This window comes from Pteropus alecto, unplaced genomic scaffold (genome assembly GCF_000325575.1).
Source record: "Pteropus alecto unplaced genomic scaffold, ASM32557v1 scaffold131, whole genome shotgun sequence".
Lineage (NCBI taxonomy): Eukaryota > Metazoa > Chordata > Mammalia > Chiroptera > Pteropodidae > Pteropus > Pteropus alecto.
Window position 1 is genome coordinate 13,940,985 of NW_006434709.1, and position 21,105 is coordinate 13,962,089.

Genomic DNA, 21,105 nt, shown 5'->3' on the forward strand with positions numbered 1-21,105 from the left:
CTTGGATGCCCTGGGTTCCATTGCTGTTCCAATGTGGAATAAAATTCAGGCCCCTAGCCTTTAAGAACTCTCTCAATCTGCTAACAGCTGCTACTCACTTCCCACACACATACCAAAGCTTGCATTCTTATTGCTCCAATTACAAAGTGTATCTATACTGTGGAAGACTAATGTGGTAGTGTTTCTATACTGTGGAAGACTAATGTGGTAGTCTACCTGTGTTGACAAGGACAGATCTTCAAGATATAATTTGATAAACAAATAAATTCTCTATTTTAGAATGTGAGGTTTCTCTATTTTGTGAGTTTGGCTATATATTTGTTGTTCCATTTTCTTCAGCCTTTCAAGGTATTTGTAATGAAAAGGGTTCACTGTAAGCCTTAATCTGCCATGTTGTAAGAACTGGAAGTCCCCAGTACACAAATATGTAATAATGGCATTCATTCGTTTGCAGTCTGTTAAAGTTTCTTTAGTGGAGTAGAAAGGGATAAAGATACACCCGAGTCTTGTCAATACTCCATTAATAATGTGCAACTGGTATATTTCCCTGGGCATGTAAATACTCTTTTGGCGGCAGAAGAATACTCCATCTACTTCCACTTGTGTGGGACATAACATAGCTTCTAGCACACCAAATGAATCAAATAGAACAGCTGGTGGAATTAACCACACCAAACTTATCCAAAAAGCAAAGGTTGAGTTAGTGCTAGAAATGATCTAAGTAAAACAGAACACAATTTAGAAAATATTTTGATATTATAAGTACCCACATGTCTTTGAATTGTGTGTGTGTATATGTATACATCTTGTACTGGGAGAAATGTTTTTAGATTTTCACACTCTTAGTTGTGTATAGATGGATTCAAAGTTTTAGAATAAGGAGGAAATTTTAAGTTCACTGAAGAATATTATCCTTAACTTGCAATTTTAATTATAGTAATAGTGATGATGCTATTACATTGATCATTGATTGATCAATGTGTATAATCTCATGCTCAATAACCATATGAAGTCACTATTATCCTAATTTGACAGACAAAGAAACTGAAGTGTACAGAGATTGAGTAATTTTCCCAAGGTCACACAGCTGATACATGGCAGAGCCAAAATTCCAACCCAGGTTTGATTCCAGAGCTATAGCTAATGACTATCTTCTAGGGCCTCTCCTCTAAAAGTTTAATAATATTTGCTAATTACATTCATTTTTGTGCAAAACAAAGTTGTTTTGTTGATAAATCATATGATATAGAAATATGTCTCATAATCCATCACTCATTGGAGACCACTCTTAAAACTTTGGTATATTTTAATTGTCTTTAAAAAAATTTTTCCCATTTATGTAAATCGTGTGTTCTGAGGTTACTAATAAGAGAAAGCATATGTGAGGCCTTATATGGCGACTCAAATTTCTCTACATTCCAAGGATTATGTTTTTATCTGAAGAAGGTAATTTATCCTGATTTATCCTGACTTTTTATTGGTGGATTTAAAGGATCGTGCCTGGTGAGCAGAGAATCTACTGCAGTTGTTTGAAAGACGTCTGCAGTCTTCTCTCTTCTCTCAGGACTTCTGGGGCATGCCTTGGCTGCCTCTCTGACGTCTGTTTCTGATAAGCGAGTTTTAGTTTCTAACAGCTCTTGGGAATTTTGTTGGCAGAGACCGGGTGAGATCATTTTGCTTTCTGCTGAGTTTCCTTTCTCAGTTTTTTTAGACTGTTCTGATGAGCATAACTCTGGAGCATTCAGTAATACCTTTGTTCCCTTAGGAACTATTGGCCTACTCCCTGGTTTTATCTCTGTCTGCACAAAAACTCCGTGTCTCTGGAAAGGAAAACAAAGTTGACATTAACCAGGTAACAGAAGTTGCCAGAACTGTGAACTGAATTCATGTGTTAGATCAAGTCCTGGTGATTGAGGCACTTATTTCTCTGCCTCTTCATTTGCTGTCACGTTAGTCCAAAATTGAAGAGAGCAGCATAACAATTACTGGTGAACCTTTGAAACAAATAATAAAATAGGGCACACCAGAAAATGAGCAGGAAGAAAAAAGTAGAAAGTCAGAGAAGCAGCATCTCATCATCTCCCATTTTCATCCTTTCTGTCATTTAGATTGTGTAAGCCTACTCAAGTCATATTTCATTTCTTGCTCTATAGGTGGTTATGGATACAATAGAAACTACAGTTCACAGACCTGAGGATTTATGATTGTATCCCAAATGTCTATTAGTTCCAACAAAAGACTTAGTTATAGTGAAATATAAAACTAAACATTTGTAATTGGAAAAAAATTCAGCAGTTGACTATTACATTTCTGTTTGGCTTTAGAAACCTTATATGCAAAGAGTGTATCAAACTGCTTTGCTATTACTTAAGAAAATGATTTTAGTAATTTAAACCAAATTTCAAAGACTAGCATCCAAAATTATGACATCATTCCTTAGTTTTAACTATGACATGTGGTTGAAATTTTATTCTCCTAATAATCATATTAGCTTATTTAAATAGACTTTGAGAAAGATGATTATGACTTGAAAAGGCTTAAAGTTCTATCATAAATCAATCCCATCCTAAAGTGTTAAATAATTGATTCTAAATACTGTCTCACCTTTCCCCTAATGGGCTCATTGGGAGTTTTCCTGGCATCATATTGATGTATAAAAGAGATGCGTTCTATAAAATTCTTTTGAAGTTCTGCTGGTGCATCAGGAAAGGCAAGTGGAACTAAGAAAAAGAGATTTATGAAGTTAGGACGAAAATTAGATTTGTATGTGGAAATATAAGCACTATTCATAATATTCATGCTTTATCAAAAATGCTAATAAAACTAAATTTTTTTAAGTATGCAAGGTTACTTACAACTAAATAATAAATATAATGAATTCGTCATTCTCTCTCCATGAAAGGAAACAAATCTAAAAACCAAATTAGCCCCACACGTGGAATTAGTAGTTTTTAAAAGTAATATCAATGCAGTAATGGCTTTAAAAATCTGTTAGATATACTTCTTGCACAGATATCAACCAAAGTTTTAGAAAAATCATGAGTACAATCTGTCAACTTATTTTTACTAGTAGAAAGGCTATGAGAAATTTATGCATAAGTCGCTCTCAGCTAGCACTGACAGAATGAACTGGAAGACTCCTGGGCTGCTGCAGTTGTTTTTGAAAACGATTCTCTTCATTTTCCATTGACAGATGCTCTGAAAATTTATGAGTATTATACCCTCTAAAAATCACTTTTAAATAATCTTTCAATCTGGGTGATGAGTAAATAGGGGTTTATTATATTGGTCTCTCTGCTCTATGTTTAATATTTTAAATAATTTTTAAAACTCTATTTTTACTTTCAGCGCACAGTGTTATATAAGGAGTCAGAGTAATTTCCAGTTAGTTTAGTGTCATAAAATTCTTTCAAGCCAAAAATAAAACATTTCTTCCTTTTATAAAGAATATGTACACAAGACATTATGTACACCTACCATATCTATGAAATGGTAATGAGAAACTAATAGCATGGTTGTTGTAGGGGGAGAGAATTAGCTGACTGGATGACAGAGGTAGAGAGAGGTGGGTTCACTTTCACCATATATCCTATTGTACCATTTGAATTTTGCACTGTATGCATGCATTAACTATTAAAATATGAAATTTAATTTTTTTAAGTCATGCCTTTAAATTAGGGAGGATATATAAGAAGGAAAAATAAGGGATAAAGTCACATTTATTGAGCATTCATGAATTCAGTTCAATATTCAGACATTGATATAAACTCATGTTACTAGCAATAATAATGGGAATTAAAATATATATTACATGATATGAAATGGCAATCTTTTCCCAGCTAGCAGGTGAAATATGCTAATTGATAACATTTTCTTGATTTCTAATTGAGGTCAGATATTCAAAACTCATTTTCTACTTATCATTACCTTTTAAGATGTGCTAGCACACAAAAGAACAGCACATGCCAAAGATTTAATAAAAATTTGTGGACAATTATGACACAGAAAATTCTAACCATAACATATATTTTTCCATCAATTGGGAAAAGACTACCACTTTGGGGGGGAATGCCATGGTCCATCTCACAGAACATTAATGTTTTCAGAAATATATTTTGGTAGTTTTTTGAATAAAATGAAGCAGCTCCAAATTTAGACGTTAATCAGGAAGAATTAATGAAGTATCCAAAGCATGGGCTTTGGGCTAAGATAGACATGTTTTCAAATTCCAGCTCTATCACGTTTCCTAGCTTTGTGACTTTGGAAAAATCACTTCACTGAGATTCAATTCCCTCTCTAGAAGTGGGGATAATAATAATTTGCTTTCAGAATTGTGAGAAGTAAAGACAAAGCCTCTAGGATGCTAGGGTCAAATTAGAGAGGGTCTTCAAAGTTAGGCAAGGGGCCAACTCTTTTGTATCCAGACAAAAGAGGAAGCCGTGGAAGGGAGAAGAATCATGAATCTGATGAACTATCAAAGAACTGTGAGAAACCCAAAGGCTTCACTGGTGCGAAGGGTTGGTGCCAGCTTGGGCTGGAGGGTAGCGGGGGTCAGATGTAGCCAATAAAGAACAGGTTGGGAGAGCTTTTGAAGTCTTCTCTTGACTTTCTCCCACATCGCCTTGGGAAGATCACTGTTTGCCTCAGGGCCACAGAAACTGGCAACAACTGTCTGGCCATCTGTTGTAAATTTAGTAACAATGGAACAGCACAGAAGTCCCTCTAGGGTAATACGGAGATGGTAAAAACAGGTGTATGCTGCCCCCTTGGGCATTTCCTCCTCCACCATTTCCCCAGCAACCGTCAGTGCTAGAGGATTAAAAATATCAAGAGATTGCTTTCTCTTAATGATGCCTCTTTTCAAAGTTTAAACGGAAAAGGCGTGGCATCTTGACTAGAGGACTAGTCTAAAACAATGACAACAACTGGAGATGGTCAAAACTGGTTTCGTGGGGCCTGCCTGATGCTCTCCAGCCTGACCCACATTTTCCCCCCTTAAATTCCTTAAAGAAAATATTTCAAGAAATAGTGATGATATATATCCAAGAATTTAAAAAAGGTCAAAGACTTCAGATTGAAAGGGCTCACAGATTACCACACAGGTAGCAGGACCAGGAGTAAGTGAGGCAAGTGAAGCCCAAGAGATGCAAAACTTGAGGCACTTGGCATGATCCTGGGAGTGAGTGCCTCCTTAAATTTTGCACCCTAGACCTCTTACTTGTCTCACTCTCCTCTTAATCTTTCAGAATAGATAAGGAAAAACTCACATCTAAGACATTTGTAGAGAAATTCAAGGTCATCTGAGACAAAGTAAGTATTCTAAATGCTTTCAAAGAGGAGAGGGAGATTATCTATAAAAGAGTAAGTAGCAGATTTATATCATATTTCACAACATTGGGCACAGTGATAATTGATTTAATATATATATTTTTAATATTAAAAGGGAAAGAACTTTAGGCCTAGAATTTTTATATCCAACTAAACTGTCATTTAACTCTGAAGTCAAAATAAAAAAATATTGGGAGACAAGACCTCAGAATATTTCCCCACAAAACAGACCAACTTTGAAGAATTCCTAGAGGAAAAACTCAATAGAAATAAGGAGGGGGCCTAAAATAATGAAATTTTTGTTTCTTTAAGAAGACAAAGACTATAGAACACAAATATAAGTATTACACTCATAACTCAGGACTAAAATTCTACCATTTAACATACTAATGGAGATTCTTGTGAATATTATTATTATTTTTTTAAAAAGTGGTATGATTACAAAGGAAAAGAAAAAAATTGTCATTATTTTAGGTGATATAAAAAATTAGAATCAATAAATTATGAGAATAAAGATGTGGCAAGGTAAACAAGCAAGTGTATAAAAATCAAAAGCATTTCGCTATAATGATCACCCAATAGAAAACAAAATGAAAAATAAGATACATTTTCTGTAGAAAAACTATGTAGTATAAAGTATCCAGAAATTAACAAAGAATTCACAAGATCTCTATAGAGAAAAAATTTAAACTCTTAAAGAACTGAATAGTCTTCCCATACTCTTAGGAGGGGATAATATGTTACTATAATGGTGACAATTTTTCCTAAGTTAGTCTATGATGTCAGTACAACCCAGTCCAAATTCTAGCTGGATATTTTGATGAACAGCATAAATTCCAAAGTTTAAATGGAAAAATAAAAGTCCATCAATAGAGAGATCAACTCTGAAAAGGAAGAGCAAAAAATGGGAACTTACCCTATCAGATATTAAGACAAGCTAAAAGCCATATAATTAAAACATTTTAGTACTGACCAAGAACTGAAAATTAACCTAAGGAACATAACAGAAAGCTCAGAGAGAGACTCATTCATATAGGAAACCCTAACATACAATTAAGGAGGTTTTGCAAGTCAACAACAAAAGTGTAGATTGCTTAGTAGATGGTATCCAGAAAACTTCACTCCATGAATAAAAATGGAATAGGTTTCCGATTTAACATGGCACATAAAGGTGGGCTGTAAGATTAAAGACATAATTATGGAAGATAAAATTATAAAATCAAGAGAAGAAAATATAGAAGAATATTTTTGTGACCTAATGGGTAAGAAAACTTACCATAAACATCTAGTGCACAACTCATTGGTGAAAACTTGGTAGACTTGATTACATCAAAATTTAGGATTCCTATTCAGTGAACAACATCATGGGGAAAGTGAATAGAAAGATAATAGATTGGGAAGAAATATTTGCAACATGAAAACTAAAAGGGATAGGACATCATTTCATTCATTAAAGAACGAGGCCAATTGAAAAACATTTTCAGAAAAGAAAGGTGAAGAGTTGACCATTCCTAAACTCTCACGGAAAGAGCTATTTAAGGACATTATAGTAGTCTGTTACATTGGTGGCCCCAGTATTCTTTGAACAATCCCCTCCTTGTGAATGTGAACTGCTCTTGTGACTAGCTTTAACCAATAGGATGAGGCAGAAGTAACACTGTGCCGATTCCAGGCATAAACCTTAAGAAAGCCTTGCATATTCTGCTTTTGTATGCTTGCAAGTGCTGAGCTGCCATGTAAGAAGTCCAGCTACCCTACTGGAGAAACCAGATGGAGAGACCACATGGAGATGGGAGAGGCCCAATCATTCCAGCATCCTAGCTGAGTCCAATTCTCAGACTACCTGCCAACTGAATATAGCTACACAAGCACTCACTATTAAGGCCAGCTGAAGAACTATCCAGTTGAGCCCAGTTTAGATTGCAGAATCCTGAGCAGATAAAATGATTTTTTTAAGCAACTACATTTTGGAGTGCCTTGCTATGCAGATAACAAACAAATACTTCAGAAGGAAGTCAATTAAATCAATTTAAGTGAATCATTTTTATATAGTGATCTAGAACCTTTCAGAATCTCAAAAATAATAACTAAAAAAATTTTCTTCATGGGGACGAATAAAGGGATAAGTAATCTGAGCTATTATAGAAATTCCTTATCCAGACAATATACCTATTAAAATTAGACATGACTACCATGTTCATTTATGCAAATATATAAGACTTTTAAAGAAGCCCACAGTAGTGAAGAACATCTAAGTGGAAAAACATCAAGGAAGATATTTAAGTTCTTAGTGGTTACTCTACTTAAAAATTCAAATCGGACTCAAACTAATTACTTAAAAGAAGCCTTGTTAGATGAGGCTGACAAAAAATAAGGCAGAGTCTATGAAGAATGTTTGAAATCCACTCTCTGTTTCTTGGAAACTTGATCTAATTAAAATAGGAATTTTCTAAAATAGGAATTATCAACAAAGCCAAGATTTATTCAGATATACAACTTATTTCTCATACCGATGGGAACTTAGCAGCTTTTACTTTGAGAAATTTTCTTACCTTTTTGTTTGTGTCTACTTAAAAAAACATTCATGAGTAATATTTTTCTATTAGACACCCCATTCTTCTAAATAGTATTTATTTTGATCTTATATAAAAAGATTATTAAAGTAAAAATAGTAGTACAGATTTTCAAAATACAGTGAAAAAACAAATTTGAACATAAGTGTAACAAGAAATGTTATACCTTGGTGCAAAAAAAAAAAAAAAAAACCACAAACTAAAACCTAATTTAGAAAATTATTTTTACTACTCTATCTGAATTTGAAATTCAAAAAAATGTTAAAATTTCAAGTTGATGCTAACCCAAATCTCATTTAAATATGAAATACCTCCCTCACAAATTAGATCAGCCTTTCCAATTTATAAAGTGTTATCACATAAAACCAAAAGCGAATACTTATTCTTACAGGGACTCGGATATGACGGAGCATAGCCATTTGTTGAACTGACTGTGGATGGCAGCCAGGAAATTGTGTGGTGGTACAAGACATAAAGGGCACTTTCATTCTCAGCACATGACATTGCTGAAATGCCAAAGACCAGGCGTAATTAAGTGGGCTGATGGAACAGAATGACTATGAGATGGCTTTTAATTGGTATTAGTGCATGTTTATATACACATTTTTCTATGTCTGTATTCATATGTATATAATCTAGAGTATACAGACTAGTTCATATATGTATTTTTGAATGTTATATTAAACTGTTTTTAAAGTAATTTTCATCTAGAATCCAAATACCATCTAAAATGTGAATAAATTACAGGCCTATATTGTGTTATGTGTTAGTTTAAATTACATTACGACTTTAATCTGTTGGATAATATGTATTTATCATTAAACTAATCAGTAAATATTTGTTCAGTCTGGCATTGTGTTAGGACCTGAGATACAATAATGAGCTTGGCAATGAGCGATACCAATAAAAGAACAGAGAGAGAGAAAGGGAGGGAGAAAGAGGAGGAAGAGAGGAGGAGAAAGGGAAGGAGGAAGGGGAGGCAAGTGGAGGGAGAAAGGGAGAACTCCATGCCAGGTTCCCAAAGCTAGATTTCAACTTGACACTTGACTTAGTACAACACAATAATTAATAGAAATAGCTAACATTGTCTACTATGTGCCAAGTATGGTGGTAGGCACTTTATTTCTCATAATGAACAATGAGAAGTAACCGAAGGACCATTTATGTTTTTAAAAGATCCTTATGATATAGAAAACAAATTATGGAGAAGAAAAAGAAAGAAGCATGAGAGTAGTGGTAAGATGATTTTGGATATATTTTGAAGATAGAGGGGTCAAGATTTGCTGATGGACTGGATGTAGAGGGAAGGGAGTTTTAGAATGACTTCTAGGTTATCAAAACTTGAGCATCTGAGGGAATAAAAGTGGCATTTATTGAGATGGTAAAGGCTGGTGAAGGGATAGGTTTGGATGGGGGAACTGAAATATTTTATTCTAGCCATGTTAAGTTTGAAAAAGAGATTAACTATCCAAGAAGAGAAGTTATGGGTGGTTAGATATGTAGTCTTGTAACTCAATGAAGAGTCTAGGGCTGGAGAAATAAATTGGTTCTTATATAAGTTCCTTTGACCTCAACCTTAATCTTCTATTCCTTGTTTCATCTACTTTGAATAGTAGCTCTTCAGTATTCAAAAGTCAAATAATGATATTAGCACCCTTCCCCTCTTCTACCTCCCATCTTCTGTCAACTGTATACTTACTTTTCTTGTTAAGGCTGATAACATAATTCTGTTCTCTAACCATATTTAAATTTTTGGTATTGTGTATATAGATTCATGCTAAAAGTTGAAACCTGCTAACTGGCGTTTACAATATAATTACATGAATTTTGTTCACTTAAGGGCCAAATGTTGTGCTGGGACTACTGTGCCACTTGGGGAAAAAAAAAGATTCTAGTGTTCATGTCAAATAAATCTTCTTTTCTAGGTTAAAAAATTATATCCCTTGAGAACTTCAAAGACATCAACTGCATTGTGCTCTTTGTATTATTGCTGCTCGATTCCATACTGATTCTTATTAGATTGTGACTTACTTTTCTATTTATGAAAACTTTTAGAATCTTTATAATGATGTATAGGTGTGTATTTTTTTTTTCCCCCTTCATACTTTGAAGCACTCAGTAAACCCTTCTAATGCCTCTCTTTTATATTGGGAAACTTTCTTATTCTAGATGCTGTGTAGAGTACTGGTTTTTATTATAGGTACTGTGTAGAGTACTGGTTTTTTTTATAGGTACTGGAGTCAGACTGAGTTTAAATACCAGTTATTTGCTGTGTAGCTTTGGGCAAGCTATTTAAACTGAGTGCTCACTTTCTTATCTGAAAAATGAGAATATTAATAATGTTACTATACTATTAATTTCTATAGGGTTGATGTGAGAATCGAATGAATAAATATTCAGAAAGTTCCATAAAGTCCTGGCAAATAGTGTGTTCTCAGTGACTATAATGTTTTGATAATTATCTTGCCTTCAATTTCACTCTTTTCTGGAGCTTCAGAAAAGTTAGACTTCTCAGACTGACTCTATTTTGCTTTTATTCTCTCATGTTTTCTAGGGTTTTGTTGTTGTTGTTGTTGTTATTTTAAGCTCTGGAATATCTCCTTAACTTTATCCTCCAAGCCTTCAAAAAGTATAATTTGGCTTAATTCTAATCTGTGGTTATCCATTCATAAATTAAGCATAGGATAGGAGACCAGCTTGAATTACTAAAGTAACTGGTGTAGTAGTTGACATCTAGCTAAGACCCTGGGCTCTAGTAGTCTTAATGTTGGGATAGGGTAGAGCGCTCATGACTGGGGCAGTTATTTAAGAGACTTTCAAGCAACCCTCTGATTCTCCCCACCCTGTTTTCCTTCTGCTCTGCTGCTGATGGAGCCTACAGCTACTCTGGATTTTGTTAGACAGATTGGATCATCTTCACTGAATTTCCTTCTATATCTTCTAGGATATTGCTTCTTCGCTTTCTCTTATTCATCCTTCTCACATCCCAGAAAGTTCTTCCTTCCATTCTCTTCACTCGTATGGGTCAGCTGCTTTGCTATCATTTAATATGGTCTTTGGACCACATTAATATGGTCCAGTCTACCATCTTGAATCAGAAGTAGAAACATTATTACCTTTCTAGATGAGAGATCATTGTGACAGATTATCTAACAGCCCTCATTAACTACTTCTCTTGAGGTGGAAATCATACTGCATACAACCATTTTCAAATGTCCTGACTTTCAATCTAAGTGTCTTTTATATCCTTAACTACACTGGCCAGATTACAGAGGTGCAAAAGCTAAAATTAAGTGAGGAACTGTTGACCTCTAAAAGTAATCCTTAGTTGTCTTCTGTTGTATTCAGAAAATTTGAAGTTTAATTTATGTACTTTTGTATGGGGCGAGGACCAGAGTGGGTACTCAATAACTACCTTTTTGTTTTGACTTATTCCTGTACTTTTTTAACATTTACTAAATCCTAATTCATCAGTAGAAATGGCTGGGACATGGGTTAAGAAACAGACACAACTTGAATAAATGTGAAAAACTTAGTTTATTATAATGGCATTGTCAGGTAAAACAAATTTTAGATCTGAAAATATTTTAGTAGTCTATGTAACAGTATTTCCTAAATTGTATTTTGTGGGATACCAGACATGTGAGATGATTTCTTGAAAAGGGGTAAAATTGTCAGTAAGTGGGGAAATATAGCATTCTTTATTCCTCTTCTTGGAAATTCATTATGCTTATGCTTAGCATGAGGGTTTTAAGAGTTTGTGTGTATGTGTGTATATACACACACATATACATATTTAACTTTATAATTCAGTTTTTGCAAAACTTGTTTGACCACTTCCCTTTTTTTTATCATCTATAAACACCAAAAAACTAGTGTCCCTCAGATTGTACTTTGAGAAATACTGCCATATAGTGTTGTCTACTATTTTAATAGTTATAATTCTTAGAATTTGGTGGCAATAAAGAGCAGAATGCTACTAAGTGTCTTACTTGGAGGCTGGTGTTATTAATGATCAGTACAGTTTTTATTATGTTGTATTAAATGTATTTGGAGATAAGCTGTCCACCAGAAAAGGATGAAGAACAAACTTGTCAAGGGCTGCACTGGCCATATGTATAGTTTCAACTCCTGTAGAGGAGAAATTTTCTCAGAAAGTGCCAGCACATCTAATACATCTTAATTGGAGTAAACCGAGATAATGGAGAAGAGGTTTTACCACTGCTAGCCTTACCTATTCCACAAGAAGCCTTTTGCAACTTGCTGTGTTTGACTGGCAAAACCAGTGGACAAGTTGGTTTTTGGAAGTCACTCCTCTGGGTGCTCTTAGTATCATAAGGTGGTTGGATGGGATGTTCCAGTCCTTTACCATGTGACCACCAGCTACCCTTTATGGAAAAAAAAAATTGGAAACACAAAATTGGATATTGTAGGACATTTTTGTGTGCTGCTTGATGTTTTTATTCAGTAATTTGATTCAACAAGTTACTGGATAGTCTAGTACTAAAACAGTTCTGAAATTAGTAATAAATATATTTTCACAAAGACTATTTCTTAAAAGACATCTAAAAATTAAATATCATATATTTTTAGTTAAAATACAGCTGCCAAATTCTTAAACTACCTTCTATCAACAGATGGAATAGTAAAAATCAATGAAATACTTATATTTCTATGCTTTATACTATAATTTTATTATATATTTATACTTGTATGCATATTTATCAAACATGATTTAATCTAAAAATTATGTTTTATATTTTTCATTATGGCAATACAAATAATGCATTATCATCTGAGATGGTGGTTTTCAAAGTTTTTTAGTCCATTACCCACCCCATAGAATACATTTTATGTCATGCAAGAGCACACATTGCATACATATACATAAAACTAAAATAGTTCCACAAAATACTTATTCTTACTATATGCAGTGCAATTGGCTATTTTTATATTTTATTTCTTTTCTACTTTATTTCACAATGCTGGTTGCAAAATGACTCAGTTTGAAAAACTTCGTTTTAAGCAGAAATATCTCTGATGTTACAGAATTTTTGATAATAAACCTGACCTAAGTATTCAGAAAGGGGAGAACTGATAGTTTCATTAGCACTTATGACAGTTTATCTTTTAGAAGCTGAGAAAGCAGTGAGGAGAATCGTTACTTAATTCTCACTAAAAATATTTTTGGAAGCTGGTTGATGAGGTAGAAGTAAGAGAACCCTGGGAGAAGGCAACTGTGACACCTAGGAGTTCTTGGATATTATTAGAGAGTGAAGCTTTGAGTGTAATCAAACACCTACCTTGGGCTTTAAGGAAGGAGATCAGCCTTTTAAAAAATCAGCTATGGTTCCCTAATAAAAAAAAACTTTAAAAATATATTTCAAGGGGGATGAATATGAGATTCTAGTAAGTAAAATTATGTCAGTGCAATTGAAGCTACATTGATATAAAAAGTAAGAGGCATCTAAAGAAATCTATGTGGCTGCATGGGGAGCCAGCTCTCAAATGAGATAAGTTTCTTAAAAAAAAAAAAAAAAAAGGCATGTATAAAAGTAGCACAATGTATCAAATTCAAAAGAAATAATTTAATGCAGTTAGCTTGTCAGGAGATTGTCAGGAAGCTTAGATAGAAGAAATTCATGAATATGCCAAACACAGCAAAAATAGGGTTTTCTGGGGGAAAAAATTGTGTTGTAGCAAGAAATCAAGGAAAGGCTAAGAATTTGGAAAAGTGTACACTGTTCAGAGCTGAAAGTCAGAGCTACTCAACTTTAGGTTCTTTGTTAAAGGAAATTATCTTCAAACTGAAAAATGAATGATATGAACATGGACCAAAGAGGAAACAAAACTGAATAGTTGAAGAGAGAGTTAGAATTCACTTTGCAAATGTAAATGAGTGCCAGCTTTTATTTAGGACAATGACAAATTGTAATCGGGTAATAAATAAGTTTGCAGAGATCAAAGAAATTTAGGAATTAGGGAATTTTGGAGAATAGGAGAGACCAGCTGCCTATTTTTCAGAATGGGCTAAAAGGTGAATTACAAAAAATAGAACTACTTGATGTAGATCCTAGGAATTCTAGAACAGATTACTAAACAGATGGTGGCTTCTCACTATCTGGCTGAAAATAGTCACATCTTACTGTTGTTAGCATGCCTGGTTCTTCCAGCTCTCCTCTACTCCACAATTATGAGAGTGTTTATTATGCCCCGAGGTTTAATATGTATAGGCCTTATCACCCTCACCACAATTCTATAGCGTAGGTACACCCGCTTTACACATGAGAAAACTGCTGGGGGATTAAGTAACTTCCCCAAGGTGGATCACTAGCAGACAGCAGAGCTGCCACAATTCAAACCCCCACCCATCTGTGCACGCCTCTGATTTCTGTATCATATTGCTGTATCAAATCTGCTGTGGAATGCAAAGCCAGATGAGGACAAAGTTATTCAAATTACTTCAAAAGTAAAAATAAAAGAGCACTCAGTAAGTATCCTGAGAAAGATCTCCTATAATAAGATCTTAAGTAATGTACTTTTATCATCTTCTTTTGTTGATCAGAAACTTCTTTTACTAAAACCCAAGTTACTGGAAAAGTGACTCTGGGACAAATGAACTACTAGGAAGTGACTGGCAGACTTCGATATTTTTCTTAAACAAGAGTATAACGCAAAAACAATCTTTAAAGCAGAGATATCATGTTTCGAGAAGACTTCTGAATTTAGAATTTTACCAAAATGATCTCTTTAGTTTCACAAATATAAAGGGAATAATGAACAATTTTTCCTAAAATGTCATCGATGACTTTAAAACCCCGTAGTTGATGAAAGTGTTCTGATTAGTGTTGTAAATTGGATGAATCTTTACCTCAGCAGAATGAAATCCTACAGTTCAAAAAATGTTTCTATCTTTTCTATTTCGGTATAGTCTGCCCTTTGCCTGAAAAGTCTGGTTTGTTCCTGGAAGAGTGAGAGTGTATATATACCTATGCACACGTGCTTGCCTTTTTGGTCCAAGCATTTGCTCATAAGAGATTATAAGATTAAAGATATAGTGGAGGCTTGTTTTTTCCTTGCGCTAAAGGGAAAAACTAAATTTACTGCTGTCTACCATCACTTACATTGGATTGTGAGGGGATCGACGTATAGTTATTTATGATGAAAGAGATCCAACTAGGAAAAGTCATCCAATGTGATTGTTCTGTCTAGGCTTTGGGGGTTAGATCACATCTTGCAGATGGTAGAGGGGAATTTACCTAAAGATAAGTTGTTCCCAGTTCAAAACTTTGGACCCAAAGAGAGGAGGAAGTTCTCCTGTCCAGCCCGAGGCCTTTCTCCTTTCCTGCCCCAGGATGACCATCCTTGGGGCTCCATGGTAGGGAGAGGTCAAGATTCCTGAGGATGAGGCTCCCATTAACCCTAGCCCCTGGGAGGACTAACGGCCATTGCACTGATAACCCCTTAGCCACACTTGGAAACCATTGTGAAGCAGTCTCAATGTTATGCTTGGATTATCTATCGCCAAGACTTTAGAAATATATTAGTAAACATTATTTTTCATTTTGGAGGAAGTTAAGGGAGAATCCTTCTGGGAAAAGTAGTAGAAGCAAGTGGGGCATCTTGGAGAATCCGGTTAAGAGAAACAAGAAGTGCTATGCTGATCTCTTCAGCAGCAGCCACAGCGGCCTGGCCAAGATGCCTGGTGGGGGTAGTGGTGACATGTGGAGCATAAAAATCACTTCAGGGATTCTTAGGGAAATACAGACTATGACAATACTTTACACATGGACAATCACATATTACTAGTAGAGCCCAGTGGCTTTACAAATTGAAGTGCTATCACAAACACTAGAGTTACATTGCATCAAAGTTCATCTCTATTTTGCTGTGGATGCCAGAAAGAGTGCTGAAAAATACCTCTTTTTGAGCAATTAATAATGTCCCCACTAACAGTTATTCCTAAATTGTGTTCTGTGGAACACTAGTTCTGCAGCATATTAATAGGTGTTACATAAAAGAGGTTGCCATAGTTAAATAAATTTGGGAAATATTGAGATAAGTGAAGCTGAACAAGCTTATCACAGGATTTCTAAGGACCCTTATATACTGAAGTGAACTGTGAAGCTGAGAAGGGTATATAGAAATACAGCTTCACTTTGGAACTTTGTTATTGAGCACAAAGGCAAGGACTAGTTCTCTGAAAAATATACTTTGGAAAAAGAAAATACTTTGGAAAATAGTATAATCTCTTTTAAAATATCAATATTTAAAAATACAAGACAACCAAACTAGTTTTGATTGGAAGTGATTGAGCTAAAGCACTTTTTAACTTTTTCTAGCACCCGCAATTTTATGTCCCCAGGTAGAACTGTGTAACTAACTGATTATTTCACTTTAAAATCTTGTAAATCAATTTGGTGTTCTAAAGATATTACCTTAGGAAAATATGTAAGATAACAGATATTCAATTTAAATATTTAAGCAATTTTACTTTTTTAACTTTTAAAGCCAGCATTTTTGTAAACCAGTTAATTTTTTTAAAGCAAGGTAATTTTTAAAAAGAAAGCTGTCATCTTAAATAAAAGAACAAAGTTTACAAGTATGTGAAATGAGTACTTTATTACTCCTCGGATACTTGGAAATGAGTACATTTAAGGGTTTGTTGTTTGGTTTTTAAATATGAACATTCCCTTCACACCCAAATCACACTTGCTTTTCATTCTGTAATGAATCTTCAGTCTCTGTAACTCCTCCTTCATATCCACTATTGACCTCTCTTACCTATCCTCTTCATTTCAAACTTCCTTTCACCATCTCTTAAAGGTCTCTGACTCATTTAGCTTTTAGAACTAATAAAGATTCTACTGCTACTGTCACTGAGTCTTGCTGATAGCAGCTCCTAACACTTTTGTTCATTTATTTTTTTCAAGGCATCTACAAATTAGGAGTAAGAGAAAAGTAGTTGGATTAAATTTCAGAATTTTTACATTTCATATTTTTATTCTCGAACCAGCTTCTTTTCCTTAGCATCTCCAAGGTAAGGATGGGTTAACAGTCTGGTTTAAATGTATCCCTGAACTAGAGCTCAGGAGTATCATTTATTAACTTTTGTAAGACTTAAGAACTTCACTAACCTGGATTTCTGTACCAGATGTATTTCCCCTTGTAGGCCTGGTCTATCAATTTCTTTTAAATCCAAAATAATTGTTTGTTTATGAAATAAAATAGCCTTAAAACTGCCCTTTTAGGAGTTTACTACATGATGTTAAAGCATATTTGAATTTGAACACAGGAATTCCTGCCCCAATAAGATCTCACATCCACACAGAGCACATTGTGTGCTGGTTTCTTTTTTTTTTTTTGACAAGAACATTTGATGTTATCTGTGTAAAGAAAGCTCACTAAAAGTAATCTCCATTTAAATGTTAAATCACAACTATGCCTAGCTCACAACTATACCCAACTTTACATGGCAAAAGGGACTTTGCATCTGTGATTGAGTTAAGGCTCTTGAGAAGGAGAGATGATCTCAGATTATCTGGATGGGCCCAAGATCTCACAAGGGTCCTTAGAAGAGGGAGGCAGGAGAGTTAGAGATTTGAAGATGCTATGCTGCTGGCTTTGAATAGGAAGGGGCCATGAGCCAAAGAATGCAGGCAGCCTCTAGAAGCCTTAGAGCCTCCAGAAGGAACCAGCCCTTCCAGTAGCCAATGAGACTGATTTTAGACGTCCAAGTTCCAGAATTGTTGAGAGAATAAATCTATGTTGCTTTAAGCCAGCGTTTGAGTTTGTGGTAATTTGTAACAGCAGCAATAGGAAACTAATATAATAAATAGGAAACTAATACAATAAATGATACCTATACAAACCTGACTTTAAAAAGAAAGAATGGAATGTATTTAGTATGATAGTGAATAAAAGGGTGGTTCGGCCAAACCAACAGTCCTGGTTCAGAACATAACTATAATATTTGCTTACTATGAAATCTCAGATATGTTAATTTACTTTTTGGAGTATGTTATCATCTATAAAATATTTCCAATAATACATCCTAGAAATTGTTGTGCAGATTGAAGGACATAACTTATATTAAACACTTAGCTCATTCCTAACACTTCATATACTTTCAGTAAATGGTAGCTGTTATTTTATAGAAAGTATCTCAATTACCGAGTATCATGGGAAATTTTATGTTAGAATATGTCACGAATACAATAGAAGAGATTTCGTTAGTAACCCTCAAGCATGACTGAATGGCTATAATCTGATCCAATCTAGAAAAATGATTATTTGGATTCCTTCCATATATATATATATAGTGTGTGTGTGTGTGTGTGTGTGTGTGTGTGTGTGTGTGTGTGTGTGGTCTGTATGTAAAAGTTATCTTCAGTATCCAAGAATAGTTCCAGGTTACTGCTTTTAACTATTGGATTATAAAAAGTATAAGTCTGAGGTATGTCACATCCTTTAAGTAGTCTGTGACCAAATTTTCCTGCAAAACAGCTTCTGAACCTAAATCTATATTTGCATATAATGAACATCTGTCCAACCTGCTTCTCTGGCCCTTTTTTGGGATCTATGTAGGGAACTGGTTCATTGCATGTTCTTGTATTTGTGTTAATGAATTTAGCATAATATACACGTCCTCTCCCAACACATGGTTTTGAATGTTGTATACTTTTTCCAGGTTCTTTTTCATGTATCAGTTCTTCTTTTTTTTCAGTTACATACACTATACCAGCATCTTCTATTTTATGCTGTCTGAAAAACAGAATTAAATAGTGAATCATTTAGCCCAATGAGTATTTTAGTACCGAATCATAATTACATAAAATAAGATTTAAATATATTTCAAATATCAGTCAAGACAATTTATATTTTATTAATAGTTATAAGGGGCCTGTGCTGTTAATCTTTGGAAGGGTATCTTCTCACTCTAAATCATATAAGAGATAAAGGGATTTGTGTTAATAATTATTCATTATAATATACAGTGCAGTGTACAGACTCTCATTTGCTTGCAGTAAAGAAGTAGTGATTTAATCATGCTTAGAAATTATGTTTGCAGTATTTTATTAGTGTGGCTAAATTACATGCTAATTTTAACTCATTTTTAAAAGTTAGTTCCCTAGTAAATTCAGCCACCTGGACAAGGACAACTATTTAATTTTAAAAGCTCACCTAACAAACTTACAAAAGCTACCAAATGACCACTACTAATTATCTCGTCAAGAAAAGGCCGCTGTGCAGGCATCAGAAAAGGTAATTCAGTTTCAAATCATTTTCTGTTTCTAGTAACTACTCTGGTACAAAAATAAGTTATTGAATTTTTTAAAACAAAAGAATGTTTAGAAAGAGTTTATAGAATTTTTCTCCCTTTAAATAAGGAGTAAAATACAGTATAAAAGGTATTATTTTAAATGTCATATACTTGAAAAATAAACGTAAGAACGAAATATATGAGTTTGAATACTTTTAGATAGCTTTTACAAATCAAAGCCCTGACCCATGGAAGGTGAGTGAATGAGTCCAATTTTATAGAGAAAGTGAATAATTCTGTTTAGCCTTTTACATGGCCCTTAAAATATAACCCTTACCTTACTTCAGACCAAAGCCAGGTGCATCTCTTTTATCATGTCATTTTTCAATTAAAACCTCAAATGAATTTCCAATGCATTTGCAATAAAGTACTGCCTCCTTATCCTAGCTCTGAGTTCCTGTGGGACCCTGATCCAGCTAACCTCTTCAGTTGCACTCAAGCCTCTCTCCCCTCACTTCTCCAGCCAGTCTGCCTTCTTTGAGTTCCTGGAACAGAGCAGTCTCTTTTCCCCTCAGGTATTTGCACACACTGTCTTCCCTCTGCCTGGATTGGCTCTTCACTAACTCCCTGCAGAGCTGGCTCATTATTATTTCCGTCTGAGCTTAAAAGTCAGCTTGGAAGCTTTTCCTAGATTTCCTCCTCCTTATCCCATGTAGTCTCTATTTTAGTACTTTGTTCATTTCTTTCATAATACTTAGCACAATTTATAACCTATGTATCTAGTTTTTTGTTTACTTGTTTTTTGCTAAGCACTACAAATGCCCTTTACTAATTAATAAGTAAATAGCCATTATTAATCATGAAGGTGAAGATTGTGTTGCATTCATCATTATGTGCCCACCATCTGGACCATTATATACTTATATCCAGAGCCATTATATTTACATATTTCCTTCCAGTGAATCTGCTGGAATTGTTTTACTCTGGCTTTGTTTTAGCTGTACGCTCCCAACTCTTACTCTAATACATACACAAACAACATTCAGTACCCATGGATGGATTCTAGTACCCTGAATCCCAACAAAAATTTATCTCTATAAAGGATTTGGAAAAACTGATTACTAGTAAAGTATAAATACCTTCTAAGGCCTTTTCTATTCTTTCCAGAGATATAAATATTTATTTAAAGGTTGTGATTAGTTTATCATTGCAGACTTCCGACATCAGTTTTTTCCATCTGTTTCTCATAGTTGTAACCCAGCAATATGCTTATACTGGAATCAGGTCCTTTGAGGAAAGGACTCTGGCTATTTGCTTGCATACTTAAGCATTCATCCAATTAAGTACTTGTGGTATGAGTGGCTATAGATTGATACATGAATGTGAAACATGATTCAGTAGTAATCTCTTTCTAGAAGGAAAACACAGGTAAAAACACTAATGGGCTCCAAGTAAATCAGACTTGGGTTGGATTCCCAGCTCTACTATTTACTTCTGAGCCTTGGTTTCCTCATTTGCAGGATAAGGACAGTAATACCTATTGTCAGAGATATGAGCATAACATTGAATAATTCATTCCTTCAACAAATATTTATTATGTACCTGGCGCTGTTTGAGGCACTGAAAATACAGGAGAGGCAAAACAAAAATTCTTGTCCTCACAGAGCTTACATTCAAGAGGGGTGAGGCAAATGAGAAATAAAATAATAAGTTAAATATATACAGACATACCTCAGAGATATTATGGGTTCGGTTCCAGACCGCCACAATAAAGCAAGTATCACAATAAAACGGTGTAATCTTTTTGCTGGTGGAAGGTCTTGCCTTCAATTTGTAAGAAATATAGTAATCTAAGGAGCGCAATAAAGCAAAGTACAATAAAACGAGGCATGCCTGTATTGTTAGATGATATTAAGTACTGAGGACAATAATAAAGCAGGA

General features: G+C 34.5%; 1 protein-coding gene across 1 annotated transcript in view; it reads right to left on the minus strand.

Annotated features, from left to right (window-relative positions):
* Nucleotides 1-1,451: 1,451 nt before the first annotated feature.
* The window catches only part of CUNH2orf73 (chromosome unknown C2orf73 homolog), a 20,845-nt gene continuing 1,191 nt past the window's right edge, over nucleotides 1,452-21,105 (minus strand). The window contains exons 2-5 of the mRNA XM_006909684.1: nucleotides 18,455-18,665; nucleotides 12,136-12,289; nucleotides 2,605-2,720; nucleotides 1,452-1,820 (exon numbers count right to left, since the gene is read on the minus strand). Coding sequence (XP_006909746.1) covers nucleotides 1,452-1,820; nucleotides 2,605-2,720; nucleotides 12,136-12,289; nucleotides 18,455-18,665 — 850 coding nt within the window. The remainder of the gene's footprint in view (nucleotides 1,821-2,604; nucleotides 2,721-12,135; nucleotides 12,290-18,454; nucleotides 18,666-21,105) is intronic.